The following is a 19,458-nucleotide window of genomic DNA, read 5'->3' as shown; positions in this document are numbered from 1 at the left end:
TGGTGGTGATGATGGTGGTGGTGTGGCTCTTCTGCTGATCTAGCAGAAGGAAGCAATAGGATGAGGTGTCCGTTATGACCTCTGACCCTGACCTTGATCTTCATGCTGGTTTGATCCACCGTATCTCCCTGGGATAGCACTCCATTGGCGACCCTCACCCTGCGGTGAAAATTCCTAATTCTCATGGCAGGAGCCCAATCTTTGTACGGTGCCACTGCTGTAAACTTCACATGAAGTGGTACTCATTTGAATGACTGCAACACTCAAATGATCAAATCCTCTCCCGTCAGATCTCGGAAGAGAATCAGAGTTGAGCCCGGCAGGCACTTGGTTATTCGAGACTGCCAGCTGTTGCAGGTGTGGGTTTTGAGATGGGCTCGATGCCTTGATCCAGTGGTGGAAATTCCACATTCCCACTCGTTCCCCACTGCCCCCCCCCTCACCCCAATCTTCGGTGGCGAGTTGTTAACTACCTCGCTTGGTATACAGGAGGTCGTGGGTTCGATCCCGACACTGACGCCTGCTGCTGTATATTTGGAGTTTGCATGTTCCCCCAGTGGTCACGTGGATTTTCCTCCGGGTCTTCCGGATTTTCCCCTCCACGTCTTAGAATCAACGCGCGTTTTCAGAGTATTTGGCTGCTAGAAATGTCCACGTGATGATAAGCCACTTCTTTGCGCTTTCATTTGTGATGGCGAGGTCGCTTCTGAAAACGATCTATACAGTTCAGTGGGCCTTACCGGATAAAATAAAACAAATGAAATTGTGCGGTGCTGACACCACCCTACCATGAACACTGGCCACGAGCCACCACTGCCAATGCCGTGAACGCAACGAATACCGCCACCGTCGCTTCACGACGTTATATGTCGACTCCACGCCGTGAGCGGACAACATAATTGGATGTGAAGGGACGGATCTTGTGCGAGCTCAGCCATGAAACGATGATTATCAAAGTCTGCTTGACCCATCTGAACGCTCTCGGCACCGCTTCAGATTTCCCCCGAGTGGGAAATTACCTGCAATTCAGACTTTTGCCCCGCTCATTGTTTTGTCTGCCCTCTGCGTGCGCGTGTGCACCCAACAGCCAGGGGGATTTCCTGCTCACGTGAGCATTGAGGCAGTGGCATCTCCTTTTTACAGCCCTGAGTCAGTGGTGGATATTCCACATTACTGTGACGGGGGCAAGTCGCTCTCGAGGACAACAACTGTCGATGATGGACCGAGCCAACCTCAGACCAGGAGTTGATAATTGCAACCTTCCGATTGTGAGCCACTCGCTCTACCACCGAGCCGGCCGGCCTTGTTACGAACGGATAACGAACAACGCACGACCATCAGTCCCAGCCAAAGTCCTGTCCCACCATCTGGTAGAACTTGAGGTTGAACGGCCGATAGAATTCACGGAGCCGCTGCAGCAGCTCGGGCTCAATGTGTGGGTGTGGCCGACCCTTGCTGTTGCCCAGGCAGTGAGGCTGGCCCCAGTGATTCTCCTCTCCATCACCACCCGCCCACTCACCCCTCTCGTCATACTCATCGTCCTCCACCGCCTCCGCATCCCCGTCCTCCTCCCCCGAGTCCCGGCGCTCCACCTCCTCCTCATCCTCCTCCTCCTCGTCTTCCCGCTCGTTCTGCTTCGCCTCTTCATCTCCAACATCGCCCACGTCAACGTCGACATCGCCGACATCTCCGTACGTCCAGCTCCCGCCCCTGCCACGCATCCGCGCGGTCGCCCGCGCGATCCGCCGTCCGACCTTCCTGGCGCTCCCGCTACCCCTGAGTCTCGCGCCTCGGTCTCCGACACTCAGTCCGTCGGTAGCAGCAGCAGGACCGGCGCCAGCAGCAGCAGCGCCAGCAGCAGCAGCGATGCCTCCGCGTCGCAGACAAGGGAAGCCCTTGGTGGCGTTGAAGTAGAAGTGCCTCCTGGTGACGAGGCGCGCGATGCCGAGGAAGTCCTGCACGCGAGCCAGCTCGGCGGCGGGCCGCGTCGCCAGCCGCTCGCCGCTCACGAAGAGCATGCTCTCGCGCGGGAAGTGGCGCAGCCAGCGCTCCAGGTGGCGCGCGTAGAGGCCGATGCGCAGGGCGCTCCAGCGCGGCTCCACCACGGGCTCCGCCGCCGCCGAGCCGTTGCGGAAGGCGAGCCGGCGGAACGGCGGCGTCCCCCGCGGGCGCTTGGCCAGCGTCTGCGCGTAGTCGGAGACGGCGCGCGTCACGGGGTCGCGCACCACCACCAGCAGCTTGGTGCGCCCGCCACCCATGGCGCGGATGCGGGCCGGCGCCTCCCGCGTCACGAAGTAGCTGGGCGTCTTCTCCATCGTGATCTGCCCGGGCTCCGTGGGCGGCATGAGGCCCCTGTGGGTCGCGCGCACGCGGCGTTAATGATGATGATGAGCTGCTCAAACTACCGGGGTTAAGCTACGGATCGAGGGCCAGACACGACCCACGACCTCACACTTTGTATTTTATTTTACCCGGTAAGGCTCACTGAGCTATGCAGCTCTTTTTTTTTTTACAAGCGACCTGGCTATCACAAATGATAAAACAACGAAGTGGCTTATCACGTGGACAATTATAGCAGCCAAATACTCTGAATGCGTGATGTTGACTCTTAATGCGGAGAAAAAAATTGGAGGAACCAGAGAAAAACCATCACAACCACGGGGAAAACATGCAAACTACAAATATGCAGGCATCAGGTCCACGATCGAACCCACGACCTCCTGTATACCAGGCGAGGTCGTTAACATCTCGCCACGTTCATGAGGCGCAATTCATCCGGGGGTCTCTTAGCCACGGCGAGCCGGTGCTGCGGCGAATTATCGGACGCGCGGAAAACCGCGAACCCGAAACCCTCGCACTGCTCCAAGGTTTCGCCGTTCAGGCGTCGAATTCAGAAGCGTTTAATTGTGCCACTAGATCTCGAGTTAGTGGCAGGATGGCGTGAAATACAGATGCCGCTCGTACGTCCACAGTGTCGAACGGTGGTGATGACGGCATAGAAACAAATAAACAAACAAAACATCTATATTCTTGGATCTTTCGGTAAAGCCACGTGACTTTACCGAAAGATCCAAGAAAATGAATCCCTGCAGTCACGAAAGCTTTAAATCGAAAATAATCAATAACTCAAAAGTGTTGCGATGATGGTGAAAACACTCATATCAGTGCATCAAGAGTATAATGATTATACATGATGGGCATTCACTAGGCGACACGTGTATGCACGGCCCTTTGGTGAATCCACTGCTTATGATGAGGGCCTCTCCGTGTTGCGTGGAGTTGCAAGAGGTACGTCGCCACTCTGGCCAATGTGCCGTTGGTGACGGTGGGTAGAATAGATTACGGGGGCATAGACATATAGTCCAGCAGTGGATAGAGCTGAAATGCCCTGTGCTGCCCACCACATCGCTCTGCTCGAGGTTTGGGATCGAGAATTGCCCCATCACACGTGTGAGTATTCTCTGAGTGCTCCAGTTTCCTCTCAACATGTCGGAACACTCAACAATTGGCTGAAAACATCTTAATATATCGAGGACTGCAGAGCTTGAGAATATTATTTGGTGGGACAGGCTCACCACGTGGCTGCATTGCCTCTGGTTCCTCGGCAACTGTAAGATACAATTTGCACGATCCATGATGCGATGCATAAAATTTACAATTATTATTTACATTGTAAATATTGTTACAACTGTGTGTGTGTGTGTGCATGGTGGTCACCCATTCCAGGCACAATCCAAGAGCTCTCCTGGTGCTTTGTATAGAACGGTGTGTGTCCGCACGCGAGGCTGCGTGGCGCTGTGATTAGCGCACTTGACTTACAACCTAAGGGTCACGAGTTCAAATCCCAGTCGAGAGTTGACACTGACTATTATCCCTCCGGGGAAATGTAGAGAGGCCCGACTTCCTGTTGCGCTATCAACAATGGTCAACCAGCGGAGATATCCCCCCCCACTCCTCAATCCCATCCGCGCCACGGGAATGTGAAATTTGCAGCCCTCTGGTTCAGTGCCAACACGAACATGGAGACAATCTTACTTCTTTGACTCCGCGTGTCGACGGTGTTGTTTGTGAGAACGTCCCACTGAATTAGGGGCTCTAACTCCTCCCACCGCCGAGACCCCAAACGTTGCTATTTTATTGAAAGTTGCCAGAGAAAATAGTTTTACGTTTTAATTTGTTTCATTATTTAAACATCTTCAAATTTCCGGACCGCCCACCCCCCTATTAAAATATCTCGATGGACCTCTGTAGCCCCTTCTTCGAAATGCAGCACTATTGACATCTGCTCAAATAACCCCGATGATCAAAATTCGTGTGGAGTCCTTCATCCAGCAGCGAAATGACCAAGGGCTGGTACATTTTTAGGATGATTATTATTAAACTCGATTCTGCACCTTTTTTTTAGTCATTCCTCCCAGATTGTTATTCCACCCCAGATCTCCCCGTGCATTTCTTAAAACCCTCGCCTGGCTCTGAATTAATATCACCCACCGTTCGATTCAATGATCGATCGACTCATTGGAAAATGAAGGTTTCCTTCAGAGAAGCGTGCCACCGGTTTGAATTTTCTCTGCTAACACTCAACAGGTGGCTCTGGAGACTCGTCGGGGCAGAGCGGGAGAGAAATTGGGAGTCGGGGGGGGGGGGTTAGAGAAAGGAAGAGCACGGGGTGGGGGAGAAAGAGAGAGAGAGAGCGAGAGAGATGGAGAGAGAGGCGCTCCGTTATAAGCCTCTAAAGAATACAACAGCTCAGTTGTCATAGAGACAGATGCAGACTCGGATGCACAAAGGAAGAGCAAGGATGCACACGCACGCACAAAAAAAAGAGACAAAGACTTCCCCATTTAACCGAATAGACCCCGAGAGCAAGCGCTGTCGACGAGCACGTGTTCCTGCCAGCGATTGAGGGTGGTGGTGGTGGTGGTGTTGTGGCCAGCACCGCGACTCGATGAGCTTTGTCTCGCCGCTGACGATGTTTACACGCGGCGGCAGATGCTACTTCTTTTTTATTTTCAGGCTGAGCCGACCTCACGGAGGCATTCATCACCGATGTTGGCCGTGAGCGAGGGGTTGAATTCGGGTCGCCGGGTTTGCAGCGTAGTGCGCCTACCACTGCACTACCGCTCCCCACACATACAAATGCCAGACTGTTGGGGCGAGTTCTGTTAGCGAGCACCTATGAAGGCGAGTAAGGCACATGGTGTGGTGGGTGGCTAACCCCATATGCAGTCGCCTTTGTCTCCCCAGTGCTGATGATAACACACCACACCAGGCACTCATTGAATGCTGAATCGTTCTGGGGGATGCCCATACATACACATACAAATGCGCACAAAAGAGAAAATGCGTTGCAGTTAATATCTGCCGACGGCACTGAGCCAGTGGTGGAAATTCGACATGATCATGGCCGTGACCAGTCCATCCACACGCCTTCCCGTCTCCCCACCACCCGTTTGCCTCCTCCCGTCACTGCGACCTCCGCCCCCCCACCAAGCCCTCTCGAGTAAACGCGTGTTTACGTTGACGAATGGCAATGAAAACGCCGATGTACGCACATCTTCCGTATGTTTATGCGCATGCAATTAACCGCAACTGCATGCACACGTGCACGCAACCAAACACGCCGATTGATTCGCATACACACCGCTGCGTGAAGGCTTCCCCCCCAAAACTTCAATGTGGTCGGTCCTAGACGCTAGATGGCCTTACTTCACCACGCCGGGTCACGCGGGTTACTGACAGCTCAAACGCAAAAGGGTTTGCACTCGTGCCGTTTGCAACAGTGGTAGGAAATTCCACATTCTTTCGGCGCGGGCCGGCAACTTTTATACCAAAGCCCCTAACCTAGCAACACGAGTTCGACTCCCGGTCCGATTCACGGCTAGCGTTAGTGGTGGTTGTACCCTGCACTGATCCTGGGACACCTCGTTTAATTAACCGGCAATGACCAGCCGTGATGCATCACACTCCACTGTTGTATTGTGCTTCTGTGCTCCAACGTCGAAAGTCCACGACTTCACCAATCCGTGTTGACCGGCGTGGTGAAGTATGGTTAAACAACCCCCCAACCCCGTGACTGACATGGAGACCTCTACCGCAGAGCATGGCTCCACGTACCGCATTCCCACCATTTGGCTGGCCACGATTTAGACCTTCAAATCAAATCTCTCTTTTTTGTCCTATCTTGTTTTCTACTGACCCGTTCGTATCGTCTCATCTTTGTCCCCCGTCTCGTATGCACAGATTGTGTTCACTCTATTCGCCTAAATGTGACGTTATCGTGTTAATGCGCACGCGACTGATGGTGTACTGTAAACCGTAATGGTTAACGGCCCTCTGTTAATCCACCGCTATGGTGAACGCCTCCATGTACACTGCATCTGTCACGGGGGTTCTTTGACCATACTTTACCACGCGAGGCCATTCGGGTCGGTGTCGGTGGTGTGGGTGCGAAGGGGCTCATGATCGGTTGAGATATCAACCGATTACCGATGGCAGCCGTGCCCGGGAATTGAACTCATTGCTGCCAGGTGCGTAGTGCAGTGCGCTCACCACTGCGCCACCGACGCACTCCGAGTTGATGAATCCAAGGCCGTAGCCATGGAGTCAACATTGGGGGGGGGGGACCAAATCTTCCAGGGGATCTGGGCCCCCCCCCCCCAGAAAAAATATATCTAAATTTTTAAAGATTTTCCTGCCATTTCCTGCATAAAATAAAAAAAAACTAACACATAAGATGGACTTTTTAGTTATTTTTTACAATAATGTCTAATAGTGTATTGTATTACATTGCTCTGTTTTTTCTTTTTTACATTTTCTTGTTTCATTGTGTGTAATGGCAGAGATTAGGGATTTATAAAGTACAACCATAACCACAATCATATAAACATAAATCTATTTTATCGTGAGCCCGTAGGCCCAGGCAAGGTGCCTCACCCGTGAGTTTAATTTGTGAGAAGTCAAACTGAGTTTAGTGGAGTTCGTTTGGGACGAGTCTCTTAATTGCTGCATCTAAAATAAATGCCGTGTTCTCCGGAGTATACACTTTCACGGAAAGAAAGATGCATCTCAAACGTGTGCCCGGTATCAATAAAGATATATAAATGTGGTCTCACACGCGCACGCACGCATGCACGCGCACGTGTGTCCGATTGTAAGACGCACCCCGAAGTTGTACTCTAAAATACAGGCCTGACACGCACCTTCTAATTCGAAAACAAATCATACGCGTAGTTATATAGGTGACACGTGTAGTGCTATCAGTGACACGTGTAGTGATATAAGTGACACGTGACATAAGTAACACGTGATATAAGTGACACGTGTAGTCCTTTCGCCCTTCCTGAGTGAACGGCAGCTGCGTGCAAGCAAGCCTTTGCTGATAATTAGAACGTTTGATGTGGGGCTCCATTCAACATCGCTGGGTGGATGTGGGTCTCTGGTCGCTGTGCCTAGCCCTGCCAGCGTGTGTGGGTATGGGGCTTTGAAGGGCGCTGAACCAAAACGTGGCATCACATTCATCGTCCAAACTCTCCAATGTTGGCAGACCTCACCCCCCCACCCCTCCGACAACAATTAAACAATGAGGGGGCGGGGGAGCAAAATGCACTACATTCAATAATCCCCATCAGCCATGGTCCATCCACTGCTGGACGCGCGCCTCCCTAAGCCGCCGCCTCTCTTGATTAGGCTTTTTTCCTGAACGCCAAACGTGGCCAACAGCGGCGCAGCGACATCTTCGGCTCAGTGGGGTGCGGCAATCGGCCACGTGGGGCCCCAAAATGCGATTTGTTCTCTTGTTGAAAAACGATCTCAGGGTGGCTGTCTAGGGCGCCCCCAACTCGTAGCTTTGGCCACCACGAGGAGGGGGGCTTGGGGTTGGGGGCCAGCAAGGCACCCCCTGCCCCCCCCCCCCCCCACGCTCAGCACCGTCCTCGGTGTCCACTGAGATCGGTAGCTACGTTCTTCTGCCGAGAACGTGAGACTCGCACCAATACTCTCCCTACGCGAGCTGCTCGTCATGCCCAGCCCTCCTCGTCCATCCACAGCTGCACGAGCGCCTCCCCACGCCGTGCCGCTCGTCGGGGTGGTGGTGGTGGGTGGTGTGTGGATGGAGGTTATTACCGCTGGACATTTGAACCTTATGGTGGGTCCCCGGGGTCCCGAATAGACGGAAGTCAAAATTGCAATCAAATTTTGGCGACTGCGTCCCACCGCGCGCGTAAACGCCGCGACCCGCCTGGCACGGATCGTTCCGTTGTCGTGTCGTCCAAGCGCAGCGGCGAGGACGAATGCACAGAAGAAACAAAACTTTGAAACTTTGATGAGCGCATCGTGTAGAGCTCGTCTAGAGGAATAGATCGCCGTGCCGTTCGCCTTCAGCAGACATAGAATGACGTCGCAACGCAGTTTATGCGAGAGCCGTGGGCCTTATGGGAACCCCGGGGTCCCGCCACGAGGTTCAATCGTGGACAACAACAAAAAGAGCTCCATCGGAGTCCTCCAGCACGAACACATCGTCTCCGATTGCGATCTGACTCGACCGCGATGGTCAGCAGTGGGTTTGGTGAAGGCGTGAAGCGTTGGGTTTTTTCCGCACTACCCCTGCAGCGGCGCTACGGCCACCTGCTGTGCGCAGAACGTGGCGGTAGCTCCCTCGCGGACATCGTCTGCACGTGCTCAGCCCGCTGCTTGGCTTCCGAAGGTCTGATTTGATCAGAGGCGTGATGCGTTAAACACAAACCGCAACTGGCGTATGAGCGATGACATTCGCGTCAGTTTTGGAAAAAAAAAATAACGAACACGGATCTCCTCTCACATATCTGTCAACATAAAAGTATATGGAGATATTTTTTTTTATCGCTCTGTACGTCACGTGGTACGCGTTTAGCAATCATCAGGCGCGTCGTGCGGACGCGGCGAGAGGAAATCCATCGGGCGAATGTCAACGACGCCTGCCCCGGACACAACGGGCGCGTCCGGGTGGAACGAGCGGGTGAGCTCACTCAGCCATCACCGCCACCACCGCTGCCGTGGCATAGCAGACAACATTAACCGTGCACAATTGTAGCCTCCCTCTGCCTTGTTCACACACCATGCAACATTAGAAGCGTGTGGCGACTTATAAGTAGCGACTTACAGAAGCGCGTCATGGGCGCCACGGTGGCTAGGAGGTGTTAACTACCTCGCCTGGTATGCAGGAGATCGTGGGTTCGATCCCGACCCTGACGCCTGGTGCTGTATATTTGGATATTGCGTCTTTCTCTCATCATCATCACGGTGACTATGAGATGTTAACTACCTCGCCTGGTCTACAGGAAGTCGTGTGTTCGATCCCGACCCTGACGCCTGCTGTGTATTTGGAATTTGCGTGTCTCTCTCTCTCTCTCTCCGTGCTCGCGTGGATTTTTCTCCAGCTTTTCCCTCCACATTTATAAAACACGCGCGTGGAGTATTTGGCTGCTATACATTTCCACACGATAAGCCACTTCGTTGAGCTATCATTTGTGACCAGGTCGCTTCTGAAAATTTGCTATATAGCTTAGTGGGCCTTACATGGTAAAACAAAAAAATAGTTTAGTAGTTTTAATTACAATTCTGGTTCACACCTTTTATTGTTGCACATCCAGGGACCGATATATGACCGAGATATATTGCCTGTGCTTTGTTGTTGATCATGGGTGATTAAAAGCACCCGTGGGTTACCCTGTGAGTAGTTTCTGCCACAACGAGGGGGTGATTGTTCAGCAACGGCGAAGAGGTCTCCCCCGTGCTTCATGATAATCAATCAACCGAGTCATTTTCCCAGCCTCACCGACAACACTCGCGGATGGTGACTGGCCAAACATTCGTCCCCCAAATGTTGGGACTCTTATGAAATCATTTTTTTTGAGTCTGGAGACTTAGCGAGACGTTTCTGGATACAATTAGTGCATTGTAACATTGTTATTCTTGGTTGTTTCGGTAAAGTCACGTAGAAGGGAAACAATAAAATAATACATATAAAACAATAAAATTCTCACGACGTTTCGACTGCAACACAAGCAATCATCTTCAGGTGTGAAACCCAAAGCAAGACATTTTGAAAAAAGTGGCGTTTTTTTCAAATTTTCTTGCTGTGGTTTACACACCTGATGACGATTGCTTCGTCGTGATAATAATTTTGTTTATATTTTTATTATCTTATTATTTCCCTTCTACGTGACTTTACCGAAAGAACCAAGAATATCAATCCCTGCAGTCACGAAAGTTTTAAATAAAAACATTTACATTGTTGTCTTTATTACAAGATTATGCCTCAAGTAAAGTGGGGAATAATGGTAGGTTTTTACCCTTTTAACTGGTACAAAACTGACTGTCTGTCAGTTTTGTACCAGTTAAAAGGGTAAAAACCTACCATTATATTTTGCCACTGGTAAAAGAGATCTCATAGTGTAAAGTGGGGAATACCGCTGAAAAATTACTCTCGGAAAATCTTGTAAGCCAAGCATGGTCGAGACTGGACAGTGCTTGGTTGGGTGACCAATCCACAGGCATAAACCAGGTGTTGTAGGTTTACGTGGGGTTACGTTATCTATACTCTTAGTTCTTTCGGTAAAGTCACGTAGATAAACAATGAAATGAAAATTAATAAAAAATAAAATAATAAAATCACGACGTTTCGGAGGCAACACAAGTCTCCGTCATCAGGTGGGACCGTCACAGCTAGATTTGCTGCATCAAGTGAGGCAGGGATTCCAAGATGCAAGCTCTTAAATACAAGTTATCGCCTAGGGGACAATGCAGTGAAATCAGCACTGTTGTATTGTACTACGCGCCAACGTCTATGCTTCACCAACCCCCACCACTAAGCGCGGTGAAGTTTGGTGTCGGGTGGTCCTCACCCAGCAGCGGAGTGACAGGAGACCAGTTCGTGAAACGCGTGTCGCAAGAGAAGGTAATCTCCGATGGGCAGCGATTTGACAACTTTAAGCGAGTGACTTTGAACGCTCTAATTAGGGGTTATAAACGCCAGGCTTGCGTAATCCACTGCGCCTCCCCATGTTGATCAGTGTTCTCGTTCTAACGCAAATCACATCGCGTCGTTTATGAACGCTGCCCGCGCCTCATGATTGCTCAACACGTTACGCACAGAGCGCTGAGTCGACAACCCAGAGCAGGACGGACGCGCACACAAAGACAAAGATCCCCCGCTTTCGATGTGAACAGACTTTTGGGGTAATCGCTGTCAGCGAGCTCCTATTAAAGGCCGGCACGGCACGCGAATGGGTGGGTTGCCAGCGGCCACGTACGGCCGCCTTTGTCTCCCGAGTGGTGGGATGTTCACACACCGCACCAGGCAGCGTACTCGTTTGAGGCCGAGTCGACCTAGGGGAGGCCAAGGACCGGTTCAGATTTTGTTCGAAAATCGAACGCGGCTCTCCGGACTCGTAGCGCAGCGCGCCAACCGCTAAACTACAGCGCCTACATCACATTGTGGTCACTCACGCACACGAGATCTCAATATTAATTGCAATTGGCATAGCAATTCGTCCTCTCTATTTCCCGATGGGGGGGGGGGGGCACGCTCACACACACACACACTATGTCTATCAATTTCGATCAACGCTCTCAACACGCGTAAGACATCAAAATCGATTCGAATTGGCGCTTTGTATACCGCTGCAAGCACGCACACCGTGCCCACACACAGCCGTGTGTCAATCCACTGCTGGACGAAGGCCTTCCCCACGACGCATCGGGCATGGGCATTGATTGACCATACTTCACCACGCCGGCCAGTGCGAGTTGGTGAAGGGGTGGTCAGGGAGGCACGAAAACCCGTTCAGATATCGCTCGGTATCGATGTTCGCCGTGGCCGCGAATCAAACTTGTGTGGCCAGGTTTATAGCGCACGCAGCGCTAACAACCACTGCGCCATCCCTCCACCCACGGGAGTTCACAGTGCCACGCTGGCTAGGATATGTTAACTACCTCGCCTGGTGTGCAGGAGGTCGTGGGTTCGACCCTGACGCCTGCTGCCGTATATTTGGAGTTTGCGGTGTCTCTCTCTCTCCGTGGTCGCGTGGAGAAGCACCTGGCGAGTGGTTTAAGGCAGCCACGCATTTGCAAATAAGCCACTTCGATAAGCTATCATCTGTGGCCAAATCGCGTCTTGAAAAATAGCTCTATTGTTCAGTAGACCTTAAAATCGTCTAGTAATAGTTTAAATACATAGTTTAATCAATTAAAATCGGGGCTTTTGTTTTACGCTGGACGTGTTTATCAATCATCGGACGCGTGCAGCGTGTACTATGTTTGTGTTTGAACGGGGGAGATTGTAACGCGTGGAAAGGCGTTCCGTGGTGGGTTGCTCGGACGCTGCAGCCAGTATCTGTTCCATTCCAATCCTTCTCACTGCAGTGCTGAGAGATGGAAGAGCCAAAGGCGCAGCCTTGCAATTGCCTATTCACGCTGATGCTGGCAGAAGCGCTTCCACTCTAGGGAGCTCCAGAGAACCCTTTATAAAGATGATATTTGTCCTACTTGGCCAGACGACTTCGAATACGCCGAAGCACCCACACTACCCCCCACCACGCGTCACCTCCCCGTTCATCACAACAACTGCCGTGTTACCGATTCATACCGCCGGGCGGGGGCTGAGACTCGCGAGGCATACTTCAAGAAACTTGCCTAAATTAACAATAATGTCACCTGCCGCGCCCGCGAGATCGAACGGAACGGGCGACCTCGGCATTGCGAGCCCCATCGCATCTTCGCCACTGAGCGAACCGGCGAGTGCCCTCCGGTTGCCCGGGCCCCCTGTCTCCGTGGGCTCCCTCACCTGTACCACTCAAGGCCCCTCTCGTAGTTGCGATCGAAGAAGTGAGCTTCTGCCCCCAGGGCGCGCACGGCCGGGTGAAGCCTCAGGGCTTCGAGCAGCGCCCGAGTGCCTCCCTTCTTCACCCCGATGATGAGCGCCTGCGGAAGCCTCTTGCAGCACGGAATCCCGAGTTCCGATTCCTCCACTTGCCCTCCATCCCTCCTTTCCACCTCGTCCGCCTCCTCCTTTCCCAGATCGGCATTGTCCCCATCAGCAACATCATCATCGACATCAACATCGTCGTCGACATTCCTCTTCGTCTTCTCATTGTGCTGGATACCTGCCGCTGCTCCTCCGTCGTCCTCATTGTTCTCACTCATCTCCTGCAGAGCGCGCAGTCCAGAGCCCCGTTCGCGCGTCTTCGCCGAGCCGTGCGCTCTAGCCGCGTGCGGAGTCTTGGAGCCCCGAGCGAGGCCCTCTCCTCCCCCGTCGCCTCCTTCTCCTCTCCTCCCTCCACCTCCTCCTCCTCCTCCACTCGACTGGCTCGCGTAGCCTCGCCTGCTGAGAGGGGGAGCCTGGATGCTGTCCTCTTCATCTTCATCTCCTGCTGCTGCTGCTGCTGACCATGCCATTGCTGCTCTTCCTTCTGATCCTGCACCACCTGACGAGGCTGCTCCCCCACGTCGCCCGCTTACTCGCCCCTCTTCCACCGCCACCGTTACGCCGATTCCTCCTCCACCTGCTGCAGCAGCAGCAGCTCCGCTTCCTCCCCCCTCGCTACCACCCCCCGTCGGCAGCGTCTCGGCGGCGTGCTGGCAGCTTGGCAGGGAGCAGAGGAAGAGGTAGGTGGAGAGGAAGAGCGCGGAGAGCATGACCAGGAGCGGGCTGCTGAGACGCACGGGGAGACCGACGAGGAGGAGGAGGCGGTGACGGTGGCGTCGGGCGGGGAGCGTTGGGACTGGCGGGGCGAGTCCCTGCGGCCCCGCGGGGCTGGGGGCCGTCCTCGCCATGCTGCCCGGCCCAGAGAGTTCGAGCCAACAACATATTGCAGCGGCGAGCCGGAGCGCGAATCCCCTCCTACCCCACACCCCCCCTTTGTTGTTGTTGTTGTGTGTGTCTTGGTGTCTGTGTGGGTGTGTCTGTGTGTGTCTGTCTGTTTCTGTCTGTCTGTGCCTGTGTGTGTCTGTGTGTGTATCTGTGTGTGTCTGTCTGTGTCTGTGTGTCTGTCTGTGTGTCTGTCTGCGTGTGTGTGTGTCTGTCTGCGTGTGTGTCTGTCTGTCTGTGTGTCTGTCTGTGTGTGTCTGTGTCTGTGTGTGTGTGTCTGTCTGTCTGTCTGTGTGTCTGTTTCTGTGTGTCTGTGTGTGTGTGTCTGTCTGTGTGTGTGTCTGTCTGTGTGTGTGTCTGTGTGTGTGTCTGTCTGTGTATGTGTGTCTCTGTCTGTGTGTCTGTGTCTCGTCACTCTACGCGATGTGGGCGGGAGTGGTGGTGGTGGTGAAGGGTGAGTGGAGATGAATTGCGGTGATCATGCGAGTGGTGGTTGCGGTGATTAAAGCTGGCGGTGCTGTTGGGGTTGACGATGGTGGTGGTGGTTGTGATGGCACGAGTGACGGTGGTGGTATGATGGTTGTAGTGATGACGGTGATGCTGATGGTTGATGTTAGCAGTGATGTTACCAGCGGTAGCAGCGATGAAAGCTGGCTGTCGTGGTTGCAGCAATTCAGGCGTGGTGGTAATATTAAAGTGATCAATTCCTAATTGTCAAGTGTATGGGTATGGATGGATTATGTATGACTATGTTTCTTTGAGTGCACTTGTGTTTGTGAGCACACGTGTGTTATATGCGCGAATCTTTACAAGTGTATGTATTGTATACAGCATTCGGTGTGCTGGTGAGTGTTACGTGGTGGATACGACATGATGTGCGTGTACATGTTGCTGTGCGTACACGTATGCTCGTGTGTGCCAGTGTTATGTCTATGCTTTGTGTGTTCCAGTGCACGTGTTAAGTGTGCACACATGCACGCGTACACAGGGAACACAGGCTACGTATGCGTTATGTAGAAAGTGTATTATACGATACGGATATGTTACTTGTTTGAAGAGTGTCAGAGTCACCTACATACACAGTTGTGCATATTATATGTGCGCGTTCAGTTCGGTGAGCTGTGCGTATGTTGTAAATGAGATGTTACACAGCGCTCTGCAGAGTGTGCGTGCGTAACGCGAGGCAGATTGACATCGTAAACGGCGTGTGCCTATGGGTCTCCGTGTCCCGTGCTATGTGTGCATCATAGATGTGCTTAGTACAGTGTATGTGTATGTGCGGTTCTCGGTACGAAAACAACACTTTCCCCAACAGCCTGCGCAGGTTACACGGTGGATGTTTGCATAAAAACGTGCGCGTGTGTATATAAGTAAAATGTGTGTATAATAGCTTCTCACGTGTGTGTGTGTAGATGTCTATGTAAGTATAAAGTGCAGGCGAACAGCGCTTGCTCCAGCAAGCCCCGGTGAAGGCTCCTCTCCGCACGGCGGGGGAGATCTGCGCGCGTGTGGGAAGGGAAGCGCTGCTCGCGCGCGGTGCCTCCGATCGAGCAGGGGACTTGACTCTTCTGGCAAGAACCACAGCCTCACTCCCTCCCCTCCTCCACCCACTCACACCCACCCACACACCCAGGCAGTCTCCCTCCTCCTCCTCCTCACTTCGCCACCTCCCTCCTCCCACACAACAAGCACTGTGACACCACCCCCATCCAGCACCCACGTCCCACCCAGCCACTCATCCATCGGCACCCCCCCCCCCCACACCTCCTCCTCCTCTCGAACTCGAACGCCATATCCACCCCGATCATACGCTGACACCAACGCACACAACTCCTTCCCACCCACTCATCCACCCACACCCCCCATACAACCAACATCACCCCCCCCACCCCAGCACTCCGTACCACCAAAAGACAAAGATCCCCCGTATAGCATTTAGCAGGACTTGGGGCAAGTGCGAGCACCTGTGAAGGCCGGGCACGGCACACGATGGGGTGGGTGGCCAGCACCACGCCCGTCCGCCTTTGTCTCTCGAGTGGCGACGTTTGCACACCACACCAGCTACTCATTTGATGCTGAGTCGACCTAGGGGTGAACCGGGACCCGGTTCAGATAATCGTCAGCCGGTGTTGGCCGCGAGCGGGAATCGAACTCGGGCGACCGGGTTGGTAGCACAGCGCGCTAACCGCTGCGCCACCGCCCACTATACAAACCAATTCGATCCCCAACGCTGTTGGGGCCAGCGCTGTTAGCGAGCACCTATTAACCAGTTTATTCATTTAATGCCGAGTCGGTCGAGGTGTTAGTGCACACAACCACTCGCAACGAATCCTTAGCCGCGAGTGGGAATCGAACTCGTGTCGCCGCGCGTCGCAGAGCAGTGCTGCATACAAAGATAAAGATCCCCCCTATAGCCGTAGCAGACTGTCGGGGCAAGTGCTGTCAGCGAACAACTCTGACGACTGGAACGGCACACGAGGGGGTGGGGTGGTCAGGGCCACGCCCGGTGGTAGCCTTTGTCTCCACAACGCACCGCATCGGATTCTAAATCAAGGCTGAGTCGACCTAGGGGAGGCACAGAACCGGTTCAGATAATCGTCACCGGTGTTAGGCCGTGAGCGGGAATCGAACTTGTTCCGCACGCTGGGTTCGTAACGCAACGCGCTAACCGCTGCGCCACCGCTCCCCCACCCACCCCCTCGTGTGCCACAGCGCCGGTCTTCACAGGTGCGCGCTAACAGCACTTGCCCCAACAGTCTGTTAAGACTATTCGGGCGAACCTTTATCTTTGTCCTCTTACAGACACACGTTCACGCGCGCACACACACACTTACCATCACGCACACACACACACACTTACCACCACGTTCACACACACACTTACCATCACCTTCACACACACACACTTACCTTCACACACACACACACTTACCATCACCTTCACACACACACGCACACTTACCATCACCTTCACACACACACACACTTACCATCACCTTCACACACACACACACACTTACCATCACCTTCACACACACACACTTACCATCACATTCACACACACTTACCATCACCTTCACACACACACACACTTACCATCACACACACACACACTTACCATCACGTTCACACACACACAAGTGCAGACACGCCAACACACACGGACGCACTTTCACACAACACTTCCTCCACCCACACGTATTCACCATTCACCACTTCCAGCACCCTCTCATACAACAGGCCCCCACCAACCAAACTCCCACTCCCACTCTGTGTCGAGATTCGTCTTCAACTCTTCCCATTTGGCTTTGTTCGCTCGTGGCGGGGGGGGGGGGAGTTGTTCCTTACCACAGCGAGCTACGGTGAGCGTTGCCGGCGTTTAAAGGTGTCTTGTGATAAACGTACAACCTAGCCTGGCACAATGCCGGTGAGGACATCACCGCCATCAACGTAGCTGCGCTACGAACACGGCATGTAACCCGAGTTCGATTCCCGCACACGGCAAACATTGGTGGCGAATATCTGACACCGGTCCTGGGCCTCCCTACCCCGCTCCCCCCTTGAGGTCGACTCAGCCTGAACCGGGTCACCGACACGGCTGTGTGACCATCACCGCTCGTACGTGAGTGGGGTAGGCTGCTGGCAGCCTCCAAATGTGTTCGCCAGCAGCAACTCTCGCCAATTTCGATTTAAAGCTTTCGTGACTGCAGAGATTCATCTTCTTGGTTTTTTTCGGTAAAGTCACGTAGAAGGGAAGTAATAAAATAATAAAAATAAAACATAATAAAATAAAATAATTCTCACGACTTTTCATTCTTCACCTGAAGACGGCTGCTTGCGTTGTAGCCGAAACGTCGTGAGAATAATTTTATTTTATTATGTTTTATTTTTATTATTTTATTACTTCCCTTCTACGTGACTTTACCGAAAGAACCAAGAAGATCTCGCCAATTTGTCCCTCGAAGTGAAGACGCCGGACGGTGTCTCTCGCGAGCGCGTCTTTGTCTCTCCTGAGTACGCTTGTGAGTGATGTGCGTGGGTGCTCCATCCGGCCCGTGAATGGGTCCTCGTTAACAGCATGCGTCTCGATTGTTCTGCGATGCTGTGGGCACGGGTGTGTGTGTGTGTACGCGCGTGTACCCACGTGTGTGTCCTGAACTTCTTTCGCACCGTACGTAGCCAACCGTGGAAATCTGAGGCGCGGGATTAATCGGGTGCCTCTGCGTGTGAACCTCAAGCGCACACACACAATGTCCTACTTGCTGTACTGCCTACTTGTTGTATACTCCCTTGTGATCCACCAATGCCACGGCGTGCGGGTTGTGTGTGTGTGGCGGTGGCGAGGGGCTCACGTGACCATACTCCATCACGCTGGTGAGGACGGCATTGGTGAAGAAGGGGGGTGAGCCCGGGACCCATCTGCGTATCAACTCGCAACCCACGCTCGCCGTGACCGTGAGTGGAGCGTGAGTGCAGTGCGCTAACCACTGCGGCAAGGCAACAACAACAACATCAACAACATCAACATCGTCGTCGTCGTTATTATTTCGCGACGGGCTCTTCTTACATTTCGCTGCCGTTGCGTTGAAGGCTCCCAGCGGCAATTGAACGGCACGGCGGCGCTTTTCAGCCCTGAACCATCGGTGGACATTCCACGTTCCCGTGGCCGAGGTCAGAGTGTTTCCATACGATGCCCGCAATTCAATTGTGAAGCTTTACTGGAGGTCAGTCCGTGCTCCAGACGGGGTGCAGGCGTGTGGCACGCACCTTGACACTCACCCTGACACTCACCCTGACACTCACCTTGACACTTACTCTGACACTCACCCTGACACTCACCTTGACACTCACCTTGACACTCACTTTGACACTCACCCTGACACTCACCACTCCACACTCACCCTGACACGCACCTTGAAACTCACCTTGACACTCACTTTGACACTCACCTTGACACTCACCTTGACACTCACCTTGACACTCACCACTCCACGCTGACCACTCCACACTCACCACTCCACACTAACCAACTCACCACCACACTCACCACCACACTCACCACTCACACTCACCACTCCACACTCACCACCACACTCACCACCACACTCACCACCACACTCACCACTCACACTCACCACTCCACACTCACCACCAAACTCACCACCACACTCACCACTCACCACCACACTCCACACTCACCACCACACTCACCACCACACTCACCACCACACTCACCACCACACTCACCACCACACTCACAAACTCCACACTCACCACCACACTCACACTCACCACCACACTCACCACTCACACTCACCACTCCACACTCACCACCAAACTCACCACCACACTCACCACTCACCACCACACTCACCACCACACTCACAAACTCCACACTCACCACCACACTCACCACCACACTCACCACTCCACACTCACTACCACACTCACCACCACACTCACCACCACACTCACCACCACACTCACCACCACACTCACAAACTCCACACTCACCACCACACTCACCACCACCACCACACTCCACACTCACCACCACACTCACCACCACACTCACCACCACACTCACCACCACACTCACCACCACACTCACC

General features: G+C 53.3%; 1 protein-coding gene across 1 annotated transcript; it reads right to left on the bottom strand.

The window, feature by feature from the left end:
- Positions 1-450: 450 nt before the first annotated feature.
- On the bottom strand, positions 451-15,396 carry LOC144721311 (heparan sulfate glucosamine 3-O-sulfotransferase 1-like). Its single transcript, XM_078598841.1, has 3 exons — positions 12,824-15,396; positions 1,871-2,352; positions 451-1,495 (listed from the first exon to the last, which is right to left on the bottom strand). Exons 1-3 carry the CDS (start codon positions 13,810-13,812, stop codon positions 1,338-1,340), a joined length of 1,629 nt encoding a protein of 542 aa, XP_078454967.1. The 5' UTR covers positions 13,813-15,396; the 3' UTR covers positions 451-1,337.
- Between the last annotated feature and the right edge of the window lie 4,062 nt (positions 15,397-19,458).

The sequence above is a fragment of the Lampetra planeri genome, chromosome 1 (assembly GCF_965212315.1).
Source record: "Lampetra planeri chromosome 1, kcLamPlan1.2.h2, whole genome shotgun sequence".
Taxonomy (NCBI): Eukaryota; Metazoa; Chordata; class Hyperoartia; order Petromyzontiformes; family Petromyzontidae; genus Lampetra; species Lampetra planeri.
Note: the sequence above shows the minus strand (reverse complement) of the source record. Positions and strands in the feature narration are given on the sequence as shown.

Coding starts and splice junctions, on each gene's coding strand:
- LOC144721311 (XM_078598841.1), bottom strand. CDS start 13,812: ATGGCGAGGACGGCCCCCAGCCCCGCGGGGCCGCAGGGACTCGCCCCG. Junction 2,353..12,823: donor AGGGGCCTTGAGTGGTACAG/GTGAGGGAGCCC, acceptor CGCGACCCACAG/GGGCCTCATGCCGCCCACGG. Junction 1,496..1,870: donor CCCTTGTCTGCGACGCGGAG/GCATCGCTGCTG, acceptor GTGGTGATGGAG/AGGAGAATCACTGGGGCCAG.